Source organism: Medicago sativa, chromosome 3, assembly GCF_051527215.1.
Source record: "Medicago sativa cultivar Bolivia chromosome 3, Bolivia_mono, whole genome shotgun sequence".
Lineage (NCBI taxonomy): Eukaryota > Viridiplantae > Streptophyta > Magnoliopsida > Fabales > Fabaceae > Medicago > Medicago sativa.
Window position 1 is genome coordinate 43,148,018 of NC_140751.1, and position 20,032 is coordinate 43,168,049.

At 37.3% G+C, this 20,032-nt stretch overlaps 1 protein-coding gene across 2 annotated transcripts; it reads left to right on the forward strand.

Moving 5' to 3' along the window:
• The first annotated feature begins 8,099 nt into the window (after positions 1–8,099).
• On the forward strand, positions 8,100–10,096 carry LOC146937557 (Phospholipase A2 family protein). 2 transcript variants are annotated; one of them, XM_085751818.1, is made up of 3 exons: positions 8,100–8,292; positions 8,746–9,456; positions 9,574–10,096. In XM_085751818.1, exons 2-3 carry the CDS (start codon positions 8,778–8,780, stop codon positions 9,699–9,701), a joined length of 807 nt encoding a protein of 268 aa, XP_085607944.1. In that variant the 5' UTR covers positions 8,100–8,292; positions 8,746–8,777; the 3' UTR covers positions 9,702–10,096. The 2 variants fall into 2 exon arrangements, with proteins under 2 accessions (XP_085607944.1, XP_085607943.1); XM_085751817.1 differs by having other exon boundaries at positions 8,100–8,144.
• Positions 10,097–20,032: the final 9,936 nt, after the last annotated feature.

A 20,032-nucleotide genomic window follows, 5' to 3' on the forward strand; every position in this document is an offset into this window, starting at 1 on the left:
GAAAGATTGTGGCAGTTAATTGCTTTCAAATATGATCCGTTATTGCACACTAATCTAGGGCAGATTTCTCTAACCTCTCTAAAACCACCAACCACACGCAATAACTTCCTTCCCATCATTACCTTGTCTTTCTCTTCACTCAAATTCAGAGAAATCGTGTGTGTTCTCTTCTTCCCGTTCAAACCCCTTTTTACTCATCACGTCTTTGTCTCTCACCAAATCAATCTAGTAGCTATGATCTTCAAAGACGACCCACAAACCACCAAAGAAATCTCAGCTATAGAACCTTGTGAAATTGAATCGTCTAAAATGATCAATCCCATCTCAACTGTGACTTCTCCAAAATTTGAAAAGAAAACTGTAGTAAAGTGTCCTACGAAGAAGAAAATGGCTCCTAAAACAAAAAGGGGTGAATCAAAAACGCCCTTGAGCATGTTTGACTTGTATGAAAAGGAGAATCCTTTCATCTCCACAGTTGTCGAACCTAATGCTGGCACATTCAAGAAGGTTCCTCTCGTTGCTGATAATGAAACTACTACCAAGAATGCCTCACCCAAGGTTGAAAAAGGTAACTCGTGTAAAACCCTAATTTCTGTTGTACCTGAATCTGGTAGAAAATTAGGATTACAGGATTTGAACGAAGCTATAGATCGTTCCGAAGATATGTGTGTAGATGATTCTGATGTTAATGTGGAGGTTGCTACAAAAGACGCTATTCAACCTTCTCCTAAGAAAAGTGATGAACTTGAGAATGGTGAACCAAATGTTGGAACATCCTTGGACCAACAGAAAAAGCAATTTGACAATGCTGGATCACCTGTAGATGAATTAGGTTATGAGAAAGAGACTGATTAGGAACAAGTGTCTAATAATAATTATGTGAACTCTTCCTCTGACAAGGAAAAACATACTGAAGCATAGCAGAATAAGGTGGAGAGTGATCCAGAGGAGGATGTTGCTGGTAAAAAGGATGAAGAAAACATGGTGGATGCTGATGATATAGATTCTGATGATGTTCCACTAAGCAGGAAATTTAGTGGAAGTATGGCCAAAAGACTAAGAAGTAGTAAAGGAAATGCAGTTCTCTCTGAGGCTGAATCTCCAAAGACTAGGGTCAAGAACGTTGGTCACCCAAGAAAGGATGGAGCAAGGAGATGGTTAAAACCACTGCGGGTAGGACAAGAAAGAGGAAGGTTGTTTCCTCTAGTGAATCTGAGTATGATGTTGAACAGGATGTGGCACACATCACCTCCTCAGCTTCGAAGAAATCTGCTGGTAAGAAGGCTCAAAGAACTGTTGAAAATGTGCCTATTGATAAGGTGTCCTTTCACTTACCTGAGAATGTACAACGATGGAAGTTTATTTTTCATAGAAGACTAGCATTAGAAAGATAATTAGGGGAGGAAGCTGACTAATGTCATAAACTTGATCAAAGAAGCTGGTCTACTTACAACTGTGTGCAATCTTGGAAATTGCTACGAGAAATTAGTAAAAGAGTTCCTGGAGAATATTCCTGGAGATTGTGATAACCCTCTGAGTCAAGAACACCAGAGAGTATATGTTAGAGGAGAATGTGTCCACTTCTCGCCCAATATTATCAACAAATTCTTGGGAATTGATGAACATGATGTTGCAGAGCCAAAGGTAATGGAGAATTAGATTTACAAGGAAATCACTGCAAATCAAGTGAAAGTTTGGCCCAAGAAGGGTAAGATTTCTACTGGAAAACTCTCAGTGAAGTATGCCATTCTCAACCGAATAGGAGCAGTAAATTTGGTCTTAACCACTCACTCCTCAGACATTGCTACAGGTTTGGGAAAATTTATCTATTTTGTAGGCACTAAGACTAAAATGAACATTGGACAGTACATCTTTGAACAAACTGTCAAGCATGCCAAAACTGATGTTGTGAGGTGTCCCATTGCTTTCCCTACTCTGTTGTGTGGTGTTATGTTAGAACAACATCTAGGCCTTATAACTGCTGTTGATGTCTCAGAAAAGAGGGAACCACCTCTTACCTTGCACCCCAAATTATTCAAAGCTGATCATGTTTCAGACCTTGTTGCAACATCTGGAAGTGCACCTGCTGTAGGAACCATGACAAAGCAAGAGATTATAGCGGCACTCAAAGACACTTGTGTCATGATGGATAAAAGGAAAGCTCAGTTTGAACTGATGATTCACTCCCTGGAAGGAGAAAGTACAGATGCAGATGAACAAGAGGAAGATGAAGGAACAGATGAAGCAGACAATGATAATGAGGACAGAAAGGGGGACTCTGGTAGCAGTTCTGGAACTTCTGAATGATGCTTCTTTTGTCTATTTTTATTTTGTGGGCTATGCCCTGTTTTTTCTTTTGTTTGTGCACCTGTGTGTGCCTATTTTGATGTGTAATACCTTAATATTCTGGATTTCTATTGGTATTCTACTAGTACTCTGCATTTCTGAACTTATTCCTTTCTCTGGTCTCACTCTGGCTTTATTCTTTCTGTTTGGCATATTTTGTGGCTAAAAATGGGAGAAAAATTGATGTTTCTTTGACTATACTCCCTATCTGTATACATGCTCTTTTGCATGTATCTATAATATGCATGTATATGTATGCCTGAATGTTATTACTGCGCCTGTTGTTCTATGTTGTTACATGTATTTTGCAACTATTTCAGGTTATGTGTAGATGTTGCCCCTCATGTTGCAACATCTTGTTGGTCTTCATGTTATTCTGAAAATTTGTTCTCAGTAATTTTGTTTGTACATGTTCCTTGCTGACATCATCTGATATGTTGGAACATGTCTATGAAGACTGGTGTAGATGTTAGCACTTGTGCTAGAACATCTCTATGCTTCTAAGATTCTGGTTTTCTCAGATGATGTACATGTTCCCTGCAAATGCTCAATACAAGGTTGGAACATGTCTAAGAGACCCTGTGCAGATGTTGGCACTTCAGCTGCAACATCTTGCTGTAATTCTGAGAATTTATTTTTCTTAGAATTCTTAGTGTGCAGGTTTCCTACTACTTTCTTATATTATGGAACCTGTCTGAATGACTTTCTAAAGTCTCAGTGTTTGTGTGACCTTTGATAGGTCTGCTAGCATGTGTCTGCTGATAGGATTGCTAGTTTGTGGATATTCCTTGAATGTTTTATGCCCAGATCCTGAATCTAATCTGTCTATGCATTAGGAGCTTTTAAGTGTTCAGATTTTATGCATGTATTCAGGGGGAGTAATGGAATATTCCTGTAAGTAGTCATTCATAAGATCATATATTCAGGGGGAGTGATACTTCTATGTGTGCTTGTGCTTAGTCCAAGCTGGGTGAAGGATGTTGAGTCAGAAGTTCAAACATCTGTATCTATCACTTGTAAGTTTGGGAATTTGTGTTTCCTGACTTTTATATGATGTTGGTGATAGTTCTCTAAAGGCATCCAAGTCTGTCACATGTAAGTATAGGAATTCATCTTTCTGTGCTTTTATGGTTGGTTGGTGACAGTACTCTGTAGGTATGGGAATTTTATTTTTTTTCTTGCCTCTATGTGTGGCAGATACTCCTGTCTGATGTGCCAAAGGATGTTGGAACATCCTATGTCTGTAGCATTGGAACTTAGTTTTTCCTCTGCTCTTGAGAGAACTTCCCTCTCTCCACTTCTGTGTGGGAAGTTATCTTCCTTGACTGTAGCAAAGGAATTTGTTTTTCCTCTGTTCTTGAGAGAACTTGCTTCTCTTCCTATACAAGAACTTATGTTCCCTAGTTGTAGCTTAGGAATTTCTTTTTCCTTAGCTCTGGAGACTATGCTACTGATCTGATCTGCTGCTGCATGTCTCTGATCCTGTGTAATACCTCTGCCAGCTGAAGCTGTGATTGAAGATTTGTGAGGTATTCTATGTATGCACACTTTTGCTTTCTCTAGAGTGATACTGTCTGCTACTTCTTCTTGTTGAATATGTCTTCGTGATGACTTGAGGAAGTGTATCTATGGTGTCTCTTTGGAATTTGTGTGCTAGTTGTTTCTTCATTGGTGTGTGCTCATGCTCTGTTTCATAAGAATTGGCCTTAATTTGTTTTAGTCAAAAATTTGCCAAAGGGGGAGATTGTTGGGTATTTGTGTTGGCTGCATTATTGCTAAAACAAATATCCTTGATTTGTAAGTTGGAACCAATGTTCCAGCATGTGGTTAAGCGACTCTGTAAGATGTTAGATACAATGTTTCAACATCCTGGCATAGTTCAGTGTGCCTGAGTTCTCGCCTTTGTGTACGCGCGTATTTTATCGTTTAAGGAAACCATATTTCCTTTACTTACTGGCCAAGCAACGCGCATATCATCTAATAATCAGCTGTGGAATATTTCTAAAGTTGATATTTTATTTTAGGAAATATTTTTTATTATTTGGAATGCTCCTATAAATGTTCCGACATTTTAGGACTTTCTAGATTTGTTCTGATTCTTGTTTTGCAGGTTAAGCTGAACCGATCTGCAAGTTTACTGAAGCCCATTGAATTATTTAGCCCAAGCTGCTTCAGTATAAAAGGAAGCCTTGAAGACTTAATTGTTCATTCAAGCCGTCATACTAAAAAGTTTAGATCTTTAGGGTTTGAGTCTTCATGTATTTTGTTCTTGTGTCGTTTGTGATACAAGTCTAGAATCTTTATTATGTACCTATCTTGTGTCGTCTGTGATACTTGTTTAGGACTGAGTTTGTGAGTATTGATACTCTTGTGCACTAAACCGAAGTTGTGAAACATGGTTTGGTTGTTTGTGTTGGAAGGTAACTTCTATTCTGTTTTGTTTGAGGTCTGATAGGTCATTGGGGCAGTGACTGACCATTAGGATAGCGAGATGGGATCTCAGATCTAGGAGTTCCTAGGTTGAAGTCTATACGGGTAGGTCCTAGGTCATATAGTGTAAACAAGGAGTTTGCTGAGAGTTATTAAATAAGGACTACACTAGTGGATTTCCTACCTGGCTTGGTAGCCCCTAGATGTAAGCGTGTTGTGCTGAACTGGGTCAACAAACTCACTGTGTTCTTTACTTTTCTGTCCTTTATTTTCTTGTTTTATTTCTGTTTTATCGCTCGATGTTGAAACATTAATTGGAACATTGCAAACGTTAAAACATCTGACAGAACATATAAAACAAGTGCACTAGAATTTCAAAACATAATTACAAAGAAAATTGTTTGAAGTTGAACACTTGATATACAATCAGTGGTGTTCACAATACAAATCAGAGACTGACTCTTAAAACTCTAGAATTTCTAAGATAAGGAAGTTGATAAGAAATTCTAAGTGAACTTTGATGTGAAACAATTTCAAAAGAGGTTTAACACTTGTAATATGTTGTGAGTCTCTTAGAAATCTTCTAGTTTTCACTCCTTTATATAGAGGTGTGAAAGAGACGTTGTTGATTGCCACCACATCAAAAGAGACGTTATTGAAGCTTGATCAAATCACCAATGATATATTGTTTTATTTGGTTATTGTCCTAGGAGGGAACCATTTCAAATCCATTCCTTGTATAGACAATTATCAGCGTAGTCACAGCTGTTGTCTTGTACTATTGCAGACACAAAATAGAGTAGTGGAGATAGTGGTTGTACAATTGTACTATTGTCCTTTCTCTGCGTTCTTCATTGGATAAGCATCCAATGCCTTCAAATTTCTCTGAATTAGCCGTTGCTCCAGGCTTTTATTTCTTCTGCAATGATGCACAATCAGAATGACAACATTTAACTAACTTCAGCTTCCAGTCTTTAGCTTCTGATGACGTCAGCTTCTGGTAGACAGCTTCAGATAAGAGTGTGTCTGATGACATCAGCTTATGATGATCTTTAGAACCTCTTTTCTTCGGATACTTTCTTGCAACACAAGCTTCCTTTTTGTAGATTCAATTGCTCTTAATTTTCTCTTTCAGAACCTATGCTTTGTTTAGAGACACTTAAATTTTTGTCTATGGTCCTGCACACTTGAACAAATATTAGCATATCCAATTGACAATTTTTAATACCATGTTATCATCAAAACTCAAAGGGTAATTTTAAACACATTTTGTTCCAACAGAAACTTCTAACTAGCACTATAAGGTCTTGATCACACCAGATTAGTCTGTCACACCCTGTATTATCAACCTCAGCAGGCTTCTACAATTTTTTGCTTTCGCACAAGAAAGGTTGTTACACTTCTTTCTTAAACTATCGTTACAGATAAACTTAAGAATTACAATACACTTTGTAATATGAGATTTGGTTTGGATCAAATAAATTCTCAACACTTGTTTAAGATTTTACATAAGCAAATTCGAGAAAGAAGATCCAAGAGATATAGTGAGAGAGCTTGGAACTTGCTTTGTTTGTGAAGAGCTTTGTATGTAGTTATGTTTTTCACTTGAGAGAATATTTGCTTTCAAAACTCTTGTTTTCAACCTTTAAAGCCACTTGTATTTATAGGTGAGGAGTGCCTTGGTGATCAAGAGTGAAAATAGAGTTGTTGGACACATTTTTGATAGCTATCCAAAGTTTCAATTGATTTCACTTTTCTTCTTAAAAATGGGCAGAACGATCTCAGAATGTTCTGACCAATTTCCTAGCCTTGCTTGCACTGTTGCTTGCTTGCGAGAGAGAAATAACCAGTTGTTAGTGAGTTGTTTGCTTGTTGTTCAATTTTGATTATGTCATCCTATTTTCTTTTAGTGATGACATGCCTAAACAAGCCATGTGTTATTATCCATGAATGAGATATTTTATTCTTTATGGGCATTAACTTCCAAATGGGTCAAACTCTTTTCTTATGGCCCAAGAGACATCTTTCAAATAATAATCTGTTATGCTTTCTTGTTGTGCTGACTTGTTTACTTTTGATGTACTGTTTTATTTTCTTCATATATGCCAGAACATTCTCATTACATTCTCACGAAACAAATTCTCACAAAACAAATTAGTAGATAACAAGATTAAATAAATTTAATATGTTTGTAATCTTTAAAACATCAAATAAGGATTTTGTCTCAACAGAGCGCACCTATATAAGGGTGAACTTGTTTCACCCTCAAGGTACAAAACACTTTTCACAACATTTCATAGACTTTCTCTCTCTCAGTTCCATTCCTGACTTGATCGTCTGAGTGCTAACATGCTTGCAGGCACCTTTCGTTCCACCGCAGAAGACGCTTCGCCGCCGCACCAGAAGTCGTTACCGATCACCGGAGCATTCTCTACAACCGTTGTGACTCAACCGTTCTCACCGGACAGATCACTTAGTGTCAGAAGTAACTTGAACTTTAAGTTTTGTTTACCACCCTCTTAGTACAAAGTGTAAAGACAATCTCATTTATTTGTTAAACTTTGATTGTATAAGTCCTCTCGTGTGAGGCAAGGAAGTCTCAACCCTGTGTTTGTTAGTAATTGTAATGTTGTGCGATTATGGTGAAAAATCCATTAAAAGTGCAAGGGGACTAGACTAACCTCTGATTATGGGCTGAACCATGATAATTGCCTCTGTCTCTTATTATCTTTTTGAAGAACTCTCTTATTATCTTAACTGCTTTGTTTTGTTCAAACATTAACAAATTTTTTATTTAAAAAAGTAAACACAATTCAAACCTCCTCTTATGTTTTTCTCATTTTAAATCAAAGATTTGGGTTTGCTACCCTATGTTCTTTTAATGTACTCCCTCTGTCCCACAATAGATGACTTCAAATGTGTAATTTTGACCTAACTTACTTTGATCATATTTTTCTACTAATATACAAAGATAAATAATATCATAGAAGATGTCGTTAGATTTGTCTCGATAAGTATTTTCAAAATATCAAATTTTCATAATTTTTTCTAATATATTATTCAAGATATTTAAGCTCAAAATTATGCATTGACATACGTAATAAGGTCAACTGTGTCAAGTATCAAGGGACGGAGGGAGTATTGAAATCTTGTTTTAAAAAAGAGAGAGAAAAGATACGTAAAAGAATCCGGTGAGTAATCAAAAAACTAATTCATTATTACGTGGACTCGAGAAGGATGTTCGTTCCTTCTACCGAATACCATATATTGGTGGGTCCCACCCACCCTTCTTATGAAAACTTGTAGCCAAGCCCCAACACCACAAATCGACCCTCTTTCTGTCTCCACCACAAGAATCACATTCACAAGTAAGTTCATCCAATTCTCCTTCAAACTCTATCATTTGATTTATTATATTTATCGCTAAATTAATCTCAATTCTTCGTTTTCTGCGATTTTTCACTTCTTTAGTTTTAACTCTGAGAAATATGTATTTGAGGACTTGCTTTCAAATGGGTATGTGTAATGCTTTTTAGGTTTCATTTCAATTTCTGCACTGTATTTTAATTGTCACTGTTACTTGATCAAACAGCGTATTATTCCAATTTCATCATAGAGAATGGAACCAAGTCCAGAGCCATGGAATTTCATGAAAATGATTCGTTTTTAGTAATCTGTTTTATTGTGCGCAAAATTTAAAGAAAATTGAAATTATATGTTGCTGTTAGGTTAGAAAATGAAATTGAGAAATCAACAAAAATGCCACTGAAATTGTAAATTTTAGTCACACATTATATATTTGTTGGAGATTAATTTTATTTTTCGTAATTGATTTTGCTAGGATCAATATGATTTTAAGTATTCATCTTTGGATTAGAACAATTTAGGACTAATGATTTACAATTTTAGGGATGAATTTATCAATACCATATATATAATATGATTGATTTAGCTGTTTTCTGTTTGCAGGTTAACATAATATTTAGTGTTGTGGTGGCACAATGAACTTGGGGTTTCTTGGTGGCATACCTTGGGTTAAACCTCGGAGTAACCAAGATTCAGCAATACATTTAGTTCAAACCACTGCGTTTACTTCGCAAGTCAAACATGAATCATCTGGTATTGATCCCAAATTTACTCCAGATTCAGCGACTCATTTAGTTCAAAAAGCACAACAAGAGTCATCTGTTAATGATCCCAAGTTGTCAGGGTGGCCCTTGTCCTTCCTTTCGTTATTTCCATGGGCAAATAAAGATGGAGAAAAGTTTCAAAGACCAACTACGATCAATAAAGAGTTGAAGAGGCATGCACAAAATCGCGAAAACATTGTTGGAAAAGATAATATGGCTACCCCTTTGCGCTTTAGGCCTTATGTTTGTAAGGTTCCATGGCATACAGGGGTTAGAGCATTTCTTTCACAGTTGTTTCCTAGATATGGACATTACTGTGGACCTAATTGGTCAAGTGGGAAAGATGGGGGATCTCTTGTTTGGGACAAGCGTCCAATTGATTGGTTGGATTACTGCTGCTATTGCCATGATATAGGATACGATACTCATGATCAAGCTAAACTGCTGAAAGCTGATTTAGCCTTTCTTGAGTGCCTAGAGAATCGCCATATTTTGCGTACTAAAGGAGACCCGCACGTTGCTCATCTTTACAAGACAATGTGCATTAATGGTTCGCATTGCAACTCATTAATTATAATAGATTTGTGCTTTTCTGTTATTCGGAAACGAGTTTAATTTGAGCTTATTTACCGCTGACTTTGTTTTTTTTTTCTCTATGAAATGGCAGGTCTTAAGAATTTTCTAATACCTTACAGAACGAATCTCGTAAGTCTACAACAGTCGGGACGATCATTGATCCAGTTTGGATGGCTAAGCAATTTGAAATGGAGGAGTTGGAACTACCAAAAAGAATGAAAATTTAGTAAATGGGGGAAACCTAAGAGCTACAAATTGTGAATTACATCTAATTTTGAAAGCACATGGCCTTGTCACCCTTAATATCTTCAAGATTGCCTGTGGGTGTATAATGAGCTTGATGTCATACCACAAAGTAACTTTTTTTTTTATGAAATCAGTAGCTTGTCTCATTGCTTTATGCGCATAACTTTGATGTTTAGTAGACTTTCGACCCGTGTGATGCACGGGTCCTATCGACTGTTATAATGATCAATAAGTTATGTTTAACATGTGTCATGTATGTGTCTATCAAAAAACACAAATGTGATTATTAGATGATTGTATCCATCATGTGCAAATTTGCACATATTAAGAAGTTTAAAATAATAAATTTGTATTTTTTTTAAACAAAATAATAAGTTTGTATTGAAACGTACATTTTATATTAAATATATAATTTTTTAAATAAAAATATATTTTTCAATTTTTTTTTTACTTTTAGTTGTTTTTTTTTTTTGACCAAAACAAAGTTAACTATTATCATTAATCAACCAGTGTTCAATGCAAGAAGGATAAGAATCAAAGATACGGTGACTAGCCCAAGAACAGGCCGCCCTAGCTAAGCTATGAGCAACCATGTTCGCTTGTCTCCTAACAAACTTCACCTCGAAGTTGGAATGTAAAGATAACTGAAAAATAATACTAGAAACAATAGCATAAAATTCCGAATCACCATGGCCCGGAGACGATACCGCTTGCACTAGAGTAGCTGAGTCGGACTCGAAGACAACCCGGTCCCATCTGTTCCCAACAGCAAAGTGAATGGCATCGAGTAAGGCTACCGCCTCCCCCTCCAAAACTGTCATATTTGCTCGTTGCCATTTCGTTTGAGCCTGAATGAATTGCCCACGGGAGTCTCTAACATAACACGTGAATCATGTAATATGTTGACGGTCATGAAACGCGCGGCATCCACATTGCACTTCAACCACATCTCACGCGGTTTCTCCCAAACTGAGTTGTTAGCTTGCACTCTATTCTGCCCGTGTTGCACAACTGATGATGAGGGTTGTTTATGAACCTCCTGCCATTGCTGCCATACATCTAGAGCTGTCCTCCCAATGCTTGTTAAAGTGTGATGAGCGTCATTCCAAATGACGTCATTACGTGCAGCCCAAATTTGCCAAAGAAGTAAAGCCACCCGACCAGCAGCGTCTCGATTTTCGGAACAACATATGTCAAAAATAAAATCTGCCAAACTACGTGCAGTGCCAACTCGTGATTGCAGCACAGTCGAAAGCCCTGCCCAATACCAGCTCTCACGCGCCACCGTACAACCCACAAAAGCATGTCAATCATCCTCAACAGCCGTATCACACCACGGACATAACACCTCACATTGTACATGTCGTGATTGTAGTCGGAGACGCGTCGGAACACAGCCCCTGCAGATCCTCCATAACAAATTACTCGCTTTATGAGGGGAGTTCACCTTCCAGATTCTATGACATTCTCCTTTAACATGAAATCGTTCAGTATGTAACAACTCCATCATAGCCAATTTATAACCAGTCTTAACGGTATACCTCCCACTACGTTCCATCATCCACGTTATTATATCATTATGAACTTCCGCAAATAGTGGTGTGTCGAGAATAGCTTGCACCATATCATCTGGAGACAAAGATTCAAGCTTATCAATATCCCAAACCCGTTCCTCGTCAACTATCAAATCAGACACACGCAAACTATGGACACCATGGCCTTGTGGGGATTGAATCCAGTTTCCATGAGTACCTCGAACCCATGGATCATTCATCACGCTGACTTGCTGCCCATTTCCAATTGTCCATCTACATCCATATAAAAGTAACTGACGCGAATTCCAAATACTCCTCCAAGCAAAGCTCGGGTTATACCCGAGTTTAGCACTCAAAAAAGAAGAATGGGGAAAGTACTTCGATTTAAAGACTCTAGCAACCAGTGATTCAGGTTTAGACAGAAAGCTCCATCCTTGCTTAGCAACCATAGCGAGATTAAAAGCTTTGAAATTCCAAAACCCCATTCCACCAAATTCTTTGGGGCATGTCATGTGTTCCCATGCCATCCATTTAATCCCTCGGTTGTTACTCATTCCTCCCCACCAAAATGAATTGATCATCTTCTCAATATCATCTAGAATTGAATTCGGCAGAAGATAAATACTCATTATGTAAGAAGGAATAGATTGTAACACAGATTTGATCATAACTTCCTTGCCCGCCTTCGATAATGCTTGTCCCCTCCATGCATTTATTCGTTTTCAAATATGATCCTTGATAAAAGAAAAAACGGACCTCTTATCTCGACCAATCATCGAAGGTAAACCCAAATACTTTCCGGTACCCATCACATGTCGGACACCAATAATGCGTGACAAATCATCCTGCGCCGTCCCACTCATATTGCGACTGAAAAACACTTCAGACTTTGATAAGTTAATTTCTTGTCCAGACGCTGTCTCATAAGTTTTAAGAATATAGAGTAAATGTTGTACTTCCACCACATTGGCCCTGAAAAACAAGAAACAATTGTCCGCAAACAATAGATGGGACACCACTGATGCGCCGCGACATACTTGTACCCCATGAATATCACCTATGTTAACTGCCTTATGTATTAGAGTTGAGAGGCCCTCTGCCACCAATATGAATAAATATGGAGATAACGGGTCACCTTGGCGCAACCCTTGGCTGGGTACAGTAGGCCCTGCCCTGTCAAAGTTCATAAGCACCGAATAAGTAACAGAACTAACACACATCATCATCCACTGGATCCATTTCTCACTGAACCCCATTCGCATAAGCACACCACGAAGAAACCCCCAATCCACTCTATCATAAGCCTTGCTAATATCAATCTTGAGAGCCAATTCCCCTCTCCATCCCTTCGTCTTCCTCTTCATTGAGTGAATTATCTCAATAGCTATTAACGCATTTTCCAATATAGAACGGCCCTCGACAAACGTTGACTGCTCCTCTGACACACATTTATCCAAACATCGTTTCAGTCGATTGGCGAGCAACTTTGACACCATCTTATACAACACATTACAAAGAGATATAGGTCTAAGATCCTTCATATTATCCGGGTCGTCGCACTTCAGGATCAAACAAATATTTGTTTCTGTAAGGTTTGAAGGAAAGTAACCACGATCCAACCAAGTAACCACTGCCTGAAAAATATCATCACCACACACATGCCAGAATCTCTGATAAAATGCCGGGTTAAAGCCATCTGGACCTGGGGACTTGTCCGTTTGCATCTAAAAAGGGCATGACACAATTCTTCCTTTGTAATAGGTGATGTAAGCATTATATTGTCATCCATCGAAACACACTGGCTCATCAAATCCAGCACCGGTTCATGGACTCCCGCATTCGCAGAAAATAATTGCTCAAAATAACCTTGAGCTACATTACACATATCCTCTTGTGACGTAGCCATCCTCCCATCATCCGTGCGGAGCTTACTAACCTTCTTCACTTTACCGCGTGCTATCGTTGATGTATGGAAGAACTTAGTATGCATATCCCCTTCCTTCAACCAATGCATTTTCGCTCTTTGCTTCCAAAAGGCCTCCTCCTGTACAAGTAGTCGAGCATGCTTCTCGCGCGTTGCAACGTATTGCGTATACAACATACCATTTGGTTGGGCACGAATATCCTCCAAAATACAAACACATAGGTTAATTTCTTCTTTAAACCGAAATCTCTTCCTCCTACCCCAAATTTGCAACTTTGTAGAACAATTCACAACTCTATCACCGAGCTCCAACCCCATAGTCCCACCCCAACCATCCACCACCACCTCCTCAATATCTTCCTCTAAGAGCCAACTATTTTCAAATTTAAAAGAATAATTATACCTCTGACGAACCGTAGGAAAAGTATCAAGAAGTATTGTAGTGTGATCTGAGTGAGAAGTAAGCAAGTTTGTAAGTTTGACTTCTGGAAAACCTTGCAGCCATTCAGAGTTTCCCATAGCCATATCCAATCTTTCTTCTAGCACTCGATTAGTACCCAGACTCTTGATCCACGTAAATGGGTGACCATGCAATTTAATATCGGATAAGGCACAATCATCAACTGCTTCACGGAAACCCATACACAACCAATTAGGATGAGGATGAATACCATCCTTATCTTGTTGAGACAACAAGTCATTAAAGTCCCCAATGATACACCACGGAAGATATGACATATCCCGCAACTCCCGAAGTAAATCCCAAGCATCACGACGACGAGCACGTTCAGGAAAGCCATAATAACAAGTTAATCTCCAATCACCAGCTTCTTTATCCTCCACAATCATATTAATGAAATTTCGAGAGTAATTTAACACACGACAATTAGAAACATCATTCCAAAACACTGCCAACCCACCGCTCCTGCCTTCCACATCAACTGCTAAGCATGAGTCATATCCCAACATGACACGGATATTTTCCATGCTTCGTGTATTAGCCAACGTTTCAGAGAGGAAAAGAATGTATGGTTTGTGTCCCCGGGCCAGGTTTCGTATATTTGGAACAGCACTCGGGCTGCCCAATCCCCGACAGTTCCAACTCAAAATAATCATTGGTCCCGGCAGTCTTGGCTGCCAGGACATGCCGATAAAAATTGCTGGTTTGTCTGATTTGTGGAATCCTCAACAGGTTGTTTATCCTCTCGCATACGTTTTCTCTGAAACTGATATTCCATGTCTGCATTATTTTCCTTCTCACTAGTACTGTGCACCTGATTTTGGTTATCAGTAGTTGAGGAAATGACTGAACATGATGTACCCGAGCTTATATCTTTAGTAAAAGTCAATAAAGGATCATTTGCATGCCTTAACTCCTTCACACCAATGATGGTCCCACCTGACATAAGCGTATAACCAGTTTGCTTACCCGCTAGAACCTGACACGTGGTCACTCTCTCCATAGAAGTCGGAGATGCTGCTGCCTACTGGACTCAGATTGTCCATCTGTTTCGGCTCTCCTCCCTCCCTCCTTTGCCACATCAGCCTTAGAACCTCCATCTTCCCGCAACCACCGTGATGACGGCTTCCCCCTGGCTTCCATAGATTTGCCCTAATAGTGTTTGACCACCGTTTTGGAATCGTAACATCTGGCTGAGAGAACCTAACCTCACACTTATTCTCACTATGTCCTAGCACCCCACACACAAAGTAGAAGGTTCCTAACTTCTCATACTTGAAATTCACCACACACCATTCTCCCCCATTTGCCTTGATCTTCTTCCCTATCTTCAATGGCTGTCTGATATCAAACCTAACCTTCAACCTCATGTACTCACGCCAGAAGCTAGAATTGTTATTTCCATCATACTCCAAAAACTCACCAATATAGTTTCCTAGCCCCATTCCGACTTTCTCCTTCATCATACCAGTTGGCAAATTGTAAACCCTAACCCAAAGATTCATGTAGTTCAACTGTATATCCTTCAACGGCACCCCTATTAGCAACTTTTCCAAAACCAAAGAATGGTTGTCATATGTCCACGGACCGCCTTTCAGTACCTCCTCCATATCCAGTTTGTGAAAGAATTGGAACAAGAATAGTCCTGGCTGGGCTTCCTTGACCGCCACCCCCTTCACCGGTCGCCACACCTCAGACATTTGTATCTTCATCTCCTTAAGTTGAATAGGAAGATTGACAAGAAAACGGCCGACCAAATATAGGCAAGGATCATGTTCAGAACTCTCTTCCTCCTCAATGTCAAAACTCAGTCCTTCATCGTCACTTAATAATAAGTCTTCCAAACTCACTTCTGTCATTTTACCAGCACCACAAACTCTTACAAGAAGAGAAACAAAATCCTTATTAGACATACAATATAGCGATAAAATGTACCTCAATATGTCCTTCAACGACATATGAATCGTACCAAATTTGTAACGTATTTGAAAACATAATTTATTAAATGATTTGCTTGCATTTGATAATAAAAAAAGAAAAATAAGAATTATTACCTAATTTAGAGTGAACCCAATTTATAGCCATATAAAAAATGAAAATGGTAAATAAGCACAAATTGCATTACAATAATTAATGTTTGATTAAAAAATGTGGTCAAATTGCAGCTTAAAAAACTGAATAAAAACTAATTATTTAGAGTACAAAGTTAATAATACATATCAAAAGAAATTATATAACCTGGTAGATCATTATCTTTGCCTCCTTGCTTTAAGTTGACAACAAAAAAACTGAATTTGGATGTCCTTTCATGGAAACTGCTCGAACCGAATATATAAGTACATATCTATATGTGTTATGAATAATTAACTTTAGTGGATGTCCATCCTTAGTCTTCCATCTTCCTATAACTCCCATAAGTAAATGGATGGTTAGTGGTCTTTAATTACTTTGATCATTCACTTGCTCATATTGTATCCTATAAATAGGGTCTGCATTTACATGTAAAGGAGACACTTGTGAAGAGAATACTACAAGTGTTTTCATCTTCTTCTTCCTCTTCTTCTTTGATTTTGTGCTTTTAGATTATTTCTTAACAATATGTACTTATTTATTTTACATGTGCTCATTCTTTTTGCACTAAATACACAAAAGAAGATATATTTTTTTTTAAAAAAAAAACTCAATGATTGCAAGTCTTTTTCAAAAACTCATAAGTTGCAACAAAACATGACACTACAACTTAAAAGTGTAAACATTTAAAAGCATTCATACATAAAACTCAAACAAATTTTGTGACTGTCTTACAATCTTAATTGGAATGATTTATTTATAACATTTTTTTCTCTTACAAATGCTACATAACATGAACAAAGGATAGCAAATATGACAAACATTGGCTTTACAAAATCAGGTATGTTATCAAACATATCTCTTTTAGATGGTACTATACGTGATAGGTAGGTCATTTGAAAACGAAAATGCAGATAAAGATAGCATCTTTTGAGGAAAAAAAATCTCTTTGGCAGTGAATGGGGAATTTTGTGACATTTATGGCAGATTTGCTGTCCATCATGGCTACCTCTTTTGTAAAGGGGGATATCTTTGTTGTTATGGCAAAACAAATCTCTCTCTCTCTCTCTCTCTCTCTCTCTCTCTCTCTCTCTCTCTGTGTGTCTGTGTGTGTGTGTGTGGTACTTGAAATAAGTCAATTGTGAAGGTGAGAAAAACATAAGAAGGGGGGTTGAATTGTGTTAGCTTTTTCTTTTTTTTCTCCTAAGCAGAAAACACTTGGTCAGAAGTAGATAGAGTACTGCTTCTGAAGTGATGTTCAATACTAAACTTGCAGCGGATAAAAACACACACACAGAGAGAGAGAGAGAGAGAGAAGAAAGACACAAAGCAATTATACAGGTTCCTTCCACAATCCGAAAGTAGTCATGTCCCCCCTTGCACTTCCAAGGAGAGTTCACTATAATGTAATATCTGATTACAACTGCTCAATGCTACAACTAGCAAGAGACTTAAAATGCTCAAGCACAACTGCAAGAGACTTCCTATGCTCCTGAACACAATCAAGAGACTTCTAATGCTCAAGCACAACTGCAAGAGACTTCTAATCAAACAGAATTACAAAGAAAAATGTTTGAGGTTGAACACTTGATATACAATCAGTGGTGTTCACAATACAAATCAGATACAGACTCTTAAGACTCTAGAATTTCAAAGATATGAACTTTTGAAACATAAATTCTACGTGAACTTTGAATGCAGAACAAATTCAGCAGAGTTTTGGCACGTGTAAATTGTTGTTGAGTCCTTGTCAATCTCTAAGTCTTCACTCCTTTATATAGAGGTGTGAAAGAGACGTTGTGAATTGCCAGCACATCAAAAAGAGTCGTTTGAAGCTTTGATCAATAATCAATGATCTTTTGCATGATATGGTAGTTGTCCTATGAAGGATCAATTTCAAATCAATTCCCATTGTGAAGGAACATCGTTGCAGGCAGAGTTGTTTTTCTTGTCTTGTAGCAGAGACAAAAACAGAGTAGTGGAGGTAGCGGTTGTACACTTCGTACAATTGTACTTTATCAACGCTCTTTAAAGAACAAGCATCCAATGCCTTCAAATCCTCTCAAAAATGACTGTTGCTTTACACGTCCAGTCTTCTGCAATGCTTAGACGAGTTAAAATCCATTGAACAGCCCTTGAAGGTTTAAGTTTTGCATCTCCTGATGAACTTCAACTTCTGGTGATGAACTTGCTTCTGATGACGTCATTACTTCAGGAGCACTTTGTCTTCATGAGCACTTTGTCTTCAGGAACACTTCTCTTCAGACGCTTTAAGCTTCCTTTATGTTGATTCCTTAGCTCTCTTTTGTTCATCCAAAACCTATTTAAGATGTCAAATTTTGTCTATGATCATGTACACTTGAACAAATATTAGCTTATCCAATTGACAATTTTTAATACTTTGTTATAATCAAAACTCTCAAAGGTTTATTGTTAAACACATTTTGTTCCAACAAATTGTCCATTAAGCTCATTCCCTTCGTGGTCCTCATAGGCATTCATCACTAATAATGATACTTAATGTGCATGTCTATTTCCAATGCTAATTAATTATTTTGTTATATAACTTCCAAAAATGGTTTGAATGTCATTAGTACACATTTATATCAAGTTTGTATATTCCAATGGACAATTAAAACACACATTCATTTGCATTAAAAGGATTTAACAGTCACAAATGCTTTTAAATGAGAAAGTCAAAGGATATTATGAATGATGATAGGAGTGAATTTTTGAATTTCAAATGAATGGATGATGATTAAGATAAGAGTTTATGAGCATTTAATTTCTTTTAAATGAAAAGGTCAAACAGATGAACGATTTGAATGAATTAAATGCAATAGAAGAAAGTCAGATCGGCAGGAGTGAATTGTGCGTGCGATTGAAACATAAATTTTTTTAGGAAGTTCTCATCATTCTTTAGGAAGTGAAACATAAATTTCAAATGAACTGCTGGTTAGGATATGCATTTAATAGAAATTAATGCTTGAACATTGGAGGGAAAATATTAGGTTAAGAATTAGGAAATGCAATTGAATAAATTCAGATCGACTGATTAGGAAATGCTCTCAAATTTGAAATAAATTGCCTTAAATTATTTAATGAATGACAAACAATTTGAAATGAAATGAATTTATTGCGTGTTAAAAGGGTAAGGAGGTCAAACCTGTGAATTAAATGCGTTAGAATGGGAGGGAAATTTCTAGGTTAGATTTAGGGTTAGCTTGACCAGACAAGCTTTAGTAAGTAAGAAAGTCAGATCGGCAGGAGTGAAAGGTGTGTGGGATTGAAACATAAATTTCAAATGAACTGCTGATTAGGATACACACTCAATAGAAATTAATGCTTGAACATTGGAGGGAAAATATTAGGTTAACAATTAGGAAATGCAATAGAATAAATTCAGATCGACTGATTAGGAAATGCTCTCAAATTTGAAATAAATTTCCTTAAATTATTTAATGAATGACAAACAATTTGAAATGAAATGAATTTATTGCGTGTTAAAAGGGCGAGGAGGTCAAACCTGTGAATAAAATGCGTTAGAATGGGAGAGAAATTGCTAGGTTAGATTTAGGGTTAGGGTTAGCTTGACCAGACAAGCTTTAGTAAGTAAGATGAATGACAAACAATTTGAAGTGAAATAAATTTATTGCGTGTTAAAAGGGTGAGGAGGTCAAACTTGTGAATTAAATGCGTTAGAATGGGAGGGAAATTGCTAGGTTAGATTTAGGGTTAGGGTTAGCTTGACCAGACAAGCTTTAGTAAGTAAGATGAATGACAAACAATTTGAAGTGAAATGAATTTATTGCGTGTTAAAAGGGTGAGGAGGTCAAACCTGTGAATTAAATGCGTTAGAATGAGAGGGAAATTGCTAAGTTAGATTTAGGGTTAGGGTTAGTTTAACCAGACAAACTTTAGTAAGTAAGATATAAAACTATCTTACAAAAGAGAATTGTTTTTAAATATGTGAAAAGCTTAGACAGTTAGAGAAAGGAAGAGATCTTAGAAAGAAAGAAATAAGTCAAATCATTAAGATGCATTTGGACCTAAATATAGTCTATGATTAGGCATTCCACGTAATATCATTTGATCTATGTCGTCAATTTCATCTGATAGATAAACTTTTGCTTGTTTTTCTTTATGTTAAACAATTGTGTACTTTTCCTAGTAAGAAGATGCTTATATACGAAAGGTTTTTCTATCATGTGTAAATTTGCACATGTTAAGAAATTTAATACGGTAAGTTTGTATTGGAACTTGTAAATAACAAAAATAAAGCGGTAATAAAAAGTAATATTTCTAGATCCATATC

Excerpts from the sequence above, each read along its gene's own strand:
- LOC146937557 (XM_085751818.1), top strand. The coding sequence starts at position 8,778 with ATGAACTTGGGGTTTCTTGGTGGCATACCTTGGGTTAAACCTCGGAGT. Across the intron at positions 9,457-9,573 it reads CAAGACAATGTGCATTAATG|GTCTTAAGAATTTTCTAATA; the intron begins GTTCGCATTGCA and ends ATGAAATGGCAG.